At 42.8% G+C, this 11,425-nt stretch overlaps 1 protein-coding gene across 1 annotated transcript in view; it reads right to left on the reverse strand.

The window, feature by feature from the left end:
* AGGF1 (angiogenic factor with G-patch and FHA domains 1) overlaps positions 1 to 10,957 on the reverse strand; it is a 28,295-nt gene extending 17,338 nt beyond the window's left edge. The window contains exons 1-5 of the mRNA XM_075725949.1: positions 10,787 to 10,957; positions 9,834 to 9,930; positions 9,158 to 9,363; positions 8,218 to 8,364; positions 6,163 to 6,351 (exon numbers count right to left, since the gene is read on the reverse strand). Coding sequence (XP_075582064.1) covers positions 6,163 to 6,351; positions 8,218 to 8,364; positions 9,158 to 9,363; positions 9,834 to 9,930; positions 10,787 to 10,957 — 810 coding nt within the window. The remainder of the gene's footprint in view (positions 1 to 6,162; positions 6,352 to 8,217; positions 8,365 to 9,157; positions 9,364 to 9,833; positions 9,931 to 10,786) is intronic.
* Between the last annotated feature and the right edge of the window lie 468 nt (positions 10,958 to 11,425).

The following is an 11,425-nucleotide window of genomic DNA, read 5'->3' on the forward strand; positions in this document are numbered from 1 at the left end:
CCGGTCTCTCAGAGGACCCTTCTGTTGTGGGGTTGCTGAGGGTCAGAGATCAACAGGTGCCAATCACTACAATGGTGCACTGGCAGCAATATCGCACCAACTGAGGCTCCATGTTTCCCATCCATAAGCTGATTCGTTGACTGGAGAGCTAAGGAATGATCAGCAAGACTTGCTCATCCTGTAACAGTGTGGAAGTCTAATGGAGAGTGGAGACTAACAGTAGACTACCACAGCCTGAATGAAGTCATGCCGCTGCTCAGTGCTGCCATGCCAGACATGCCAGAACTTCAATATGAGCTGGAGTCAAAGGCAGCCAAGCGGTATGCCACAATTAATATCACTAATGCGTTTTTCTCAATCCCTTTGGCAGCAGAGTGCAGGCCGCAGTTTGCTTTCACCCAAAGGGGCATCCAGTACACCTGGAATCAACTGCCCCAGGGGTGGAAACACAGCCCTACCATTTGCCATGGATTGATCCAGATGGCACTGGAGCAGGGTGAAGCTCCAGAACAATACATTGATGACATCATCATGTGGGGCAACACAGAAGATGTTTTTGAGAAAGGGAAGAAAATAGTCCAAATCCTTCTGAAAGCTGGTTTTGCCATAAAACAAAACTAAGGTCAAGGGACCTGCATAGGAGATCCAGTTCTTAAGAATAAAATGGCAAGATGGACATCATCAGATCCCAATGGATGTGATCAACAAAATAACAGCTATGTCCTCACCAACCAGCAAAAAGGAAACACAAGCTTTCTCAGACTCTGTGGGCTTTTGGAGAATGCATATTCCAAATTACAGTCTCATTGTAAGCCCTCTCTATCAAATGACCTGGAAGAAGAATGATTTCAAATGAGGCCCTGAACAACCATAAGCCTTTGAACAAATTAAACAGGAGATAGTTCACACAGTAGCCCTTGGACCAGTCTGGGCAGGGCAAGATGTAAAAACTGTGCTCTACACCACAGCTGAGGAGAATGGTCCTACCTGGAGCCTCTGGCAGAAAGCACCAGGGGAGACTCAAGGTGATCCCCTAGGGTTTTGGAGTCAGGGATACAGAGGATCCAAGGGCCACTACACTCCATTGGAGCATATGAAGGGGTTCAAGCTGCTTCAGAAGTCGTTGGTACTGAAGCACAGCTCCTATTGACACCCCAACTGCTGGTGCTGGGCTGGATGTTCAAAGGGAGTGTCCCCTGTACACATCATGCAACCGATGCTACATGGAGTAAGTGGGTCGCACTGATCACATGACAGGCTCAAAGAGAAAACCCCAGTCACCCAAGAATCTTGGAAGTGATCACGGACTGGCCAGAAGGCAAAGATTTCGCAGTATCCCCATAGAAGGAGGTGATGTGCACTGAAGAGGCCTCACTGTATAACAAATTACCAGAAAATGAAAAGCAGTATGCCCTGTTCACTGATGGGTCCTGTCGTATTGTGGGAGAGCATTCGAGGTGGAAGGCTGCTGTATGGAGTCCTATAGGACAAGTCACAGAAGCTGCTGCAGAAGAATGTGAATCCAGTCAGTTTGCAGAGGTGAAAGCCATCCAGCTGGCTTTAGATATCACTGAATGAGAAAAGTGGCCAGTGCTCTATTCTACACTGACCCATGGATGGTGGCAAATGCCCTGTAGGGGTGGTTACAGCAATGGAAGCAGAGCAACTGGCAGCGCAGAGGCAAACCAATCTGCTGCACTGTGGCAAGATATTGCTGCCTGGGTAGAGAACTTGGTTGTAAAAGTATATCATGTAGATGCTCATGTACCCAAGAGTTGGGACACTGAAGGACATCAAAACAACCAGCAGGTGGATCAGGCTGCTAAGGTTCAAGTGGCTCAGGGAAGTCTGGGCTGGCAACATAAGGGTGAATTATTTATAGCTTGGTGGGCCCATGACACCTCAGGCCATCAAGAAAGAGACACAACATATAGATGGACTTGTGATTGAGGGATGGACTTGACCATGAACACTATTGCACAGGTTATCCACAAATGTGAAACATGCACCGCAGTCAAGCAGGCCAAGTGATTAAAGCCTCTCTGGTATGGAGTACGATGGCCGAAATATAAATATGGGGAGGTCTGGCAGATTATATCACACTCCCAAAAACCCACCAAGGCAAACGCCATGTGATTACAATGGTGGAAGCAACCACTGGATGGCTGGGAAAATATCCTGTGCCCCATGCCACTGCTCAGAACACCATCCTGGACCTTGGAAAGCAAGTGGTATGGTGACATGGCACCCCAGAAAGAATTGAGTCAGAAACGGGACTCATCTCTGAAACAACCTCATAGATACCTGGGCCAAAGAGCACGGCATTGAGTGGGTATATCACATCTCTTATCATGCACCAGCCTCCGGTAAAATCGAATGATACAATGGACTGTTGAAGACTACACTGAGAGCAACAGGTGGTGGGACATTCAAACATTGTGATACACATTTAGCAAAAGCCACCTGGTTAGTCAACACTAGGGGATCTGCCAATCGAGCTGGCCCTGCCCAATCAAAATTTCTACATACTGTAGAAGGGGATAAAGTCCCTGTAGGGCACATAAAAAATATGCTGGGGAAGACAGTCTGGGTTACTCCTGCCTTGGGCAAAGGCAAACCCATCCGTGGGATTGCTTTTTCTCGAGGATCTGGGTGCACTTGGTGGGTGATGCAGGATGGGGAAATCTGACGTGTACCTCAAGGGAATTTGATTTTGCTTGAAAATAGCCAATGAACTGAACTGCATGATGTTAATTGCTATATAATACTGTGTGTCATCACTTCTATGCTGAATATATACCATATCAATGGTATTACAGTAAGAATCACCCAGATTAATGAAGAATGAACTTTGATGAAACTGAGCAAAGTGCAGCAATGACAGAACCAGACAAGCACAGCAATAATGGAACCAGAACTGGCTTGAGCATGCAACAATCCAACACCACACATCTTCTCTCCTGCCCTGAAGGACTGTTATGACAGATGGAGCCCAAAGTCATGGACTAAATGAACTCAAATGGGCATTTTAGAGGGATGGCCCATAGACTAAAGGAATGATATCTCTGTGTGTGTATCGAAACACAGGAAAAGTGGTGGTGACTAATTGGAATATATTGGAAAGGGTAGGACCTGGGCATGATGTAGATGGTATAGAATAAGGGGTGGATATTGTCCTGGTTTTGACTGGGATATAGTTAATTTTTTTTTTCCCTAGTAGCTGGTATAGTGCTGTGTTTTGGATTTAGTATGAGAATGATGTTGATAACACACTGATGTTTTAGTTGTTGCTAAGTAGTGCTTACATTAGCCAAGGACTTCCAAGATTCTCATGCTCTGTCAGTGAGAAGCTGGGAGGGGGCACAACCAGGACAGCTGACCCAAACTGGCCAAAAGGATATTCCATACCCTATGACATCTGCTCAGTATATAAACTGGGGGGAGTTGGCCAGGGGAGAACTGCTGCTCAGGGACAGGCTAGGCACTGGTCGGCGGCTGATGAGCAATTGCACTGTGCACCATTTATTTTGTATATTCTTTTATCATTATTATTATTTCCCCTTCCTTTTCTGTTCTACTAAACTGTCTTTATGTCAACCCACAAGTTTTCTTTTTTTTTTTTTTTGCTGATTCTCTCCCCCATCCCACTGGGGATGGGAGGAGTAAGTGAATGGCTCTGTGGTGTTTAGCTGCCTGCCTGGTTAAACCACAACAGATATAGATAATACAAAAACTACCACGAACTAATTAGTGCCTTTACCGACAGCAGACCAAACTGGACACCAATAATATTGCTAAGAAATGCTAGGCATCTGTGAACTGGGTTGCACAGCTTATAAACTATTTTTCGGTTTTCTAACAGAAAAATCTATAATCTTTTATTCTAATACACCTTCATCTTTTATTCTAATGTAATATTTTTTTAAACTAATGAATGAAATTCTTATGTGATTAAGAACCACACACAAGAGCAAAGCATTTGAACTCAGCCACATAAAATATGACAGTAAGGTGCTTTGTTTTTTCTAAATCTAACAGTGCATTTACATAAAAGTGCACTGACAAAAAGGCATTATATTCTTTTTGAAGTGGAGAGTGTTTTAAGTTTCACTTTGTATTCTCCCTTTTTTTGTTTTAAAAAATAGAAAAGGCCTTGATTCTTACTATGACACTAACTTTCACTTACTATTCACAGATGCAAAGATCTGTGCCCTACAAAATGTTTTAAACTTTTTTCCTATTATCTTGTTGTTCAAACAAATTCACAAATAAAGCAACTATTTGTGTTCAATCTATCTAGTTCACTATCAATAAAACACATCATAAAAAGTGGATGTTTACCTCCTACCTTGTGACTGTGCAAGCTTCACACAAAAGATTTGTTAACAAGACCGGCTATATAAAAATATTTTATCAATATAAAATAAACTAAAGACAAGTAGCTATTTGTAGTATAACCAGATGACAGAAGCAGATTGTGATGAGATCCCAAAAAGTAGTCAAAATTATTTGTTAGGTTAGAGCTATATGCACCACAGAACTTTATAAATACACTTGTTGATTTCAGTCAATATGTAACAGTTCATCACAGAACTAAATTTAAAGAGATTTCTTAATTGTGCTATATGATAAAGGCTCATTCTTACAAGCTTTCCATGATGCTTTCCTGACACATGATCAATAAAGTTCAGTATTAACAATGCCTTCTGAGAGTGGCAGAATGCTAATTCAGCAGTTGCACACAGCATGCCCAGAACTTGTATGCTGGTAAAACTCCTAGCTTCAACTGTATTAGCTCCCCTCTCTTAAGTCTAAAGGATCATTATACTTAGTGTTGCTAAGTATCCACTTCAAGCTTTCAAAATGGAATGGTTCACATGAAGTTTTCTCAAAGAGCAGAAGTTCCACATTAGCCACAATCTATTTATAAAATCTGTAATCCATCACCTACCACTATCCATTTAACCTACCTTCACTGGTTCTTAATGTAAAGTTACCATTTTCAGATCTTTCAAGAGACCTCACTCCTGATACAAAATTTTTAAACTCTGTACTGATGCCATATAACTATTACATAAGAGTACCTGTACACTAACAATTATTTCAGATTTCAACCAATCACCTTGACTGAGGCCTACATAATGAATATGCAATGGTTAAAGCAATAGGAGCAAAATAAGGAGCACTGCAAACTAAAGAAATCAATACATTCAATTAAATCTTAAGTAATAAAACAAATTTGCAGAATAGGACTATACAAATTTGGTTCAACATCAATAATAGTGTTCATTAAGAAAATGTTTCTTGAGGTTTAATAGCTGTGTTACAATAAAACCTCTGGTGTTTAGGAGTGAGTAATGTTTTTCAAGGCAGTCACTATGTGCTATATGGTATACTTTCTTAGCAATCAGAAAAACAAAGGAAGTTATGTTTTTTATAACTTAAAGTACAAGTTAATTACAATGGGCATTTATTAAGATGTGTACAGCTTATCCACACACTATGGACAACAAAAATGTATTGCCCAAATAAAATATCAATAGGAGAGCATAATATGCAAGGAATTAGAACTTCACAGACATTTCATCAATCCAAACTGATGGTAGAAATACAGTAAAATGTCAATGGAATGAGCTTTGGAATAGAGTCACAGAGAAGGCGTGTGTGCATTTTCAAAACCTTCAGTCATTTTTTGATCATCACGTGAATTAAAAACCCCAAAGAACAAAAAAACAAACCAATGGCCAACAACAAAAAAACATAAGCCAAAGCCCTAAAACCAAAACACTGAGGTAACACTGAATTTCTGATGTTAATCCAGCCCACACAGTACCCTGAATTCATTCTAGTGTGCTTGCTAGTTGGAGAGCTTCATTGACACTCAATTTTAGATATTTATACAGTTGTATTGTAATAAAATAACGTTGAAAAAGTGAGGGAATCCAAGTTTAAAGTTTCATCTTTAGTCACTCACTGGGAAAATTATTTGAACACTAAATACATGTTAGCAACCTGCTGTATATAGTTTAAAGATGTTTGAATTGTTCAGAAAATAAGCATACATCCTCTACATAAAACTAAACCCCACAATCCCTAAATTGCACCATGAACAAAAAAAACCAAACAGGTTTTGCATTTTCTACTTGTCAGTTCTAAAGTTACCTTATACTCATTTGCAGTAATCCACTCTGGTTCCTTTCTCTTCTTTTTCCCTTTTTTATCCTTACTGTGTTGAGTACCAGAAGCCTGGTAAGGCTGCAGATTCACTCGTGAATGAAACTGGTATCGGCCGCTTTCCACATCACAATAGTAATAAATTCCAGTTGCTGGATCATAATACAGTTGATTTTGCTTTATAAGAAACATAAAGAACAATGTTATCATTACTTCAATAAATACATTGTTCCAAGAAACACCCAGTTAATGAAGAACCACATACTAAGTTTAAAAAAAATACTCAAATGTAGTAAAGTACTGTGGTGGCATTCTCTCAATCCCCCTCCTCACAGGACCAGGGGAGAAAGTAAGATGAAAAGCTCATTGGTTGAGATAAAGACAGGGAGATCGCCATCACAGGCAAGCCAGATTCAACTTGATGAAAATAAATTTAATTTATTGGCAGTTAAAAAAGTGCTGGAAGATGAGAAACAAAGACAAAACACTTTGCCCCTTTTTTCCCAAGCTCTACTTCATTCCCTCATTCCCAACTCGTCTACCTCTCTTCCCCCTGCCCAAGCAATGCAGGGAGATGAAGAGTCAGGGGTTGCGGTCAGTTCATAACAGTGCCTCTCTGTTGCTCCTTCCTTCTCACACTCTTCCCCTGCCCAGCTTGGGTCCTTCCCATGGGTTGCAGTCCCTCAAGTCCCTCCTCCACAGGCCACAACTCCAACCAGAGGAGCCTGCTCTTGCACACTCCTTAAGAAGCTGCTCTGCTATGGGGTCCTCCACAGACTGCAGTGTGGATATCTGCTCCAGTATAGTCCTCTTCCATGGACTGCGGGGAATTGTCTGCTCCAGTGCTTGAAGAACCTCCTCACGCTCCTTCTTCTTTGACCTTGGCATTCGCAGGGTTGTTTCTCACACTGCCCCCTTCTCCCCTCTGCACTCCACTGTACAGTGTGTTGCCCTTTCTTAAACATGCTTTTACAGAGGCACCACCAGCTTCTCTGATGAGCTCAGCTGTGTCCTTGGTCATGTCCAGGCAGTCCCTGACCTCTTCTCACAGAGGGCCCCTCTGCAGCCCCCGGCCCCACTACAAAAACCTTGCCCGTAAACCCAATACAAGAACATTTCCTGTAATTCAGAACAGTTACTGAACAAGAAAATGTAGAACAAGAAAATATATTCTTTTGTGTAATCGTACCGTAAACTGTAATCTATAGCCCTAAAAATTTGTGTATCTAATTATATAGCCACAAAATATGTCAAAAGCAATGGTATCATTTAAGACTTTAAAAATTAAGTTCAGAAGTGTCCCTGAAGACAAAACAAGTAGTTTTGTGTGCCACATGCACTTTTTTTTTTTAAATTGAGTTGAATGTAATGCTGCAAACAAAACCTCTGTTTTCATCACAGTAGTTCCACTGGGATTTGTGACAGCGTCTGTATCTATCTATATATGCATGTACATATACACATACCTCATAGGACAAAAAGAAAACCTCCCCAAAAGCTCTCTTATGAAAAATGTGTAGCAGAAATTAACCATTATAAAATTCTGATCCACCGTCTGACATCTTTTTTTGAAGAAGTATTTTCTTTCCCATAACATCAAACTAGTTGGTAACCGTACTCACGTAGAAGTACAAGTATTTCGTGTATTTTCTCTCAACACGCTTTTCACCGTGGAGAAGCCACTGACTTAGTTCAGCAATCTGTCTTTTTCTAAACAAGTCATCTTTTAGCGCAATTTTAATTTTGAAAGTTTGAAAGCAGCTTTATAGTATAAAATTTCTACAATGCCAAGCAAGTTAAAGATCTAGGAGACATCAAAAAGAACTGAATGAAAATCTAAATTTGTATCTTAGCCTGCTATCTTTAATTTGACTGAAGTAATTCAGCAACTAATTAACAAACTTACATTACTATTCATCTTCAGTAACATGTTTTTCAAATCATATAGTCAGCTTGGATCTTAGTTCTTTGCTCACATCAACTTTTACTACTAAAACTTTGCAATAGAGAAAAAATGCCAAGGGTTTTGAAAACAATCCTTACTGAATTATAGTAGAATCCAGTGCTATGGTCATAATACAATCCTGTATTTTCATCATAAATAAATCCGGTTTGTGAAACAGCAGCTTCTGCAGCAGCTCTCAAGCTCTCCGCCAAAGAACCCTCTGGTACTGAAGTATCTTCTGCTTCCTGATATCAGAAAGTAAGAAATTAAATTTTCTTCTAAAAAGAACCTCCTTGGTTCTTTAGCATTTTACAATGCCCTATTTTAAATAAAATAAATTAGTGCTCTATGGACCTGGATTGATTCAAGAACTATTAAACAAGAAGGCAAAAATCTATCTGTAGTTTACTGATAAACCCCTACTGATTTCAATGGGACGAAGGCTTCATCCTGTGCTTTTCGTTTTCCCCAACCTTCATTCAAAGGTGGTTCATATCAAAAATATACACAGTGAATATCTTTCAGTACATCCCTAAAATAGATTTCTGCTCTCCATTCCATTTCAGTTGCTAGATGCTAAGGCACAAAATCAGTTAAGTGAGTAAGATGGAGTGATCTAAGAGCAGGGAAAAAAAAAACCTAACAAAATAAACAAGTAAACCCCCCAACAACTTTCTTCTTATATGTTGCGTCCTTATATCAATGGGGGGAGAGGAGGGGAAGTACACTTTAGGACAGTCAGCATGGCCATATTGAACATATTCTGCTGATAAAAAAATTGCCACGCTTCTAGGCTATGTAGGACATACGTTTTAGAATGTGCATTTTTTTTTTTAAACAAATCTAGGAGTATGTTACACTTGGGACATACTATGAAAAGAACCAGTTTCAAAGCACAAGGATGTTTTTCTATCATTAGCACCACACAAAATAATTTCATGCAATGAAATCAAGACCAAGTGCACATTTTCTAAATGAAGTGAAATATTAATAGACTGCTGACTTCAAAATTGGTAAAACCCCAAACAGTTCTATAACCTGTGAATTCCTGATCAAATTTTCCTCTTCTCCACCTTCAGCAACTTCAGTGCTATCCATCCTTAAAGCAATACTAGCACCTGTCTGGGATTCCTCTGTGGAATTATGCTCAGTGCCTTCAGTCCCATGATTGTGCTGCACCGGCAGTTCAGACGCACAATCTTGAGTATCAGTGTGATTGTAATAATTATCATAGTAGTAATAATCTGCAGGAGGAAAAAAGAAAGTTGAAGTGGCATAAATTAGCAAAGTAGTATTTTACACAATGCAGTTTAAGGATCCTAAATCTTAAACTGGGAATTTACGCATATAAGTAGTCTAATGAAAATAAATTATTAGGTAGTGCCTCCGCTTTGAATTTATTCTACTCTTAATGAACAAATTATGCCTTTTTTTAATGTACCTTAAAAATTAGTAAAACATGTATATATATTTAACATATGAGATTACTATGTAACAGAGTACTGTGGCACGAATTCCACTCCAGTCCATGCTACATTTTATCCTGTTCTAAAAGGAAGGGCTTGAATAAACAGGAAACAGTCCGAAAGACAATGTCAGGTAACAGAGTTTAATACAGCTAAGGATACAGACTTTTACTTCTAGTGGGAAAAAAAAAAAATCAAAATAAGACACTGTTCTAGACACCTGTTTAAGCAATCACCACCCTCTCTACCTGCTTGTGACCACGCAGCATAGTCCTCTGTCTGTACTTCTACACTAGACGTATCCTTCTCCTTCCTATTATGGATTTCCTTAGTGAGCTCTTCAACCTAAAAGAAAAACATGTTACAGAATACAATGCTGCATTTTAGGGGTCTACATCAGAAAAGAGTATCAGCCTATTTTACATTCTATAATTCAAACAAAACATAACTGCATCATAGCTATTTCAATTGATCTTTGTTTTGCAGGAGACAATTTTCTACTTGAATGGCTGGCATAATGAAAAACATAATTTCAGCTCATGAAGGGTATAATAATAAAGGCAAGCACTTGGAAGATAAAAGAAAAACTTAGCCAAGGTTATTTTTAAGATGCCCACCCTGAAAAGTTGAATTTCAAGTCATAACCACCGTTCTGTGGTGGTGAACTGTGGCACTTACGAAACTTCCCTATTTTGCCACAAGCATCCATGGGACAGTTCTTCCACTCTTCCTTTACCTCACCTTGTTTATTAAGCACCTTTCCTTCTGCGAAATGTACCTTGTCCTGCTGAATGCAAAACCGACTTTGTGGCTGAGAAGACCACATTCTTACGTGGTTATTCTTATGTTATCATCGTCTCCCACAGCCCAACCCCCCCCCCCCCCCCCCACCCCCCGTCGGGCCAAACGCTGAAGGTTGCCTCGGGACAGCAAACTCGAGCCAGCAGCAGCAGCGCTTCCTCCGGCGGCTGAAGCCCCGCAGGCCAGCCCAGCCTGGCGGGCTCCGGGAGGGACCCGCCTGCGCCATGAGCTCAGCCCGGGCGGAGGGGGCACGCCGGGAGGGGCGAGGGGTACGCGGTCGGGGGGCACCCGATCGGAGGGTGACGGCAGCGGGGATGCCTGGCAGGGCTGGGGCCGGGTGCCACCCCGCCCGGAGCGGGAGAGAGGGTCGGGGGAGCCGGTTCCCGGGGCGGGGGCCTACCTGCCTCCTCAGCGCCTCGCTCCCCGCCCGCGCCTCGCGGTACAGGCGCTCAGCGCGGCGCAGCCGGCGCTGCGCCCGCTCCAGCTGCCCGCGGCAGGCTCCCAGGTCCGCCTCCAGCGCCGCCACCTGCTCCCGCAGAGCCCGCTGCTCGCCGCCGGGCGGGGAGGCCATGCCCGCCCGCTCCTCAGCGCCCGCCCGCCGGCCGCCACCCGGCGCCTGGGACAAAGCGGCGGGCGCGGCCCCGCCCGCCGGCCCCGGCCATGGCGCCCGGCCGGGCGCGAGGGCAGCAACGGCGGGGTCGCGCGCGCGAGGTGCGCCCAGCCGGCGCCGCTGAGGGACAAGTTTCCCCGCGGCGCGCGAGGACCTGCCCGTGGGGCGGGAACGGCGCTCAACCCCGGAAGGCAGCGGGCGAAGCCGGAAGTGACGTAGGAGGAGAGTGCGCATGCACCTGGCACCAGCTTCTGGTTGCCAGGCGGCGCGCTGGGGCGGGTAGGGCCGAGGTCCGGTAAAACCAGCGGCGGGCGGGGAAACTGCCGAAGGAGAGGCTCGTAAATCGTTAGCTGGGGCTCCTGCGGTTCGTGGCAGGGAGACAGCGCCGGAGAAAAGCTGAGGGATGACTAGAAACCCCCAAAGAGAACC

This window comes from Pelecanus crispus, chromosome Z (assembly GCF_030463565.1).
Source record: "Pelecanus crispus isolate bPelCri1 chromosome Z, bPelCri1.pri, whole genome shotgun sequence".
Lineage (NCBI taxonomy): Eukaryota > Metazoa > Chordata > Aves > Pelecaniformes > Pelecanidae > Pelecanus > Pelecanus crispus.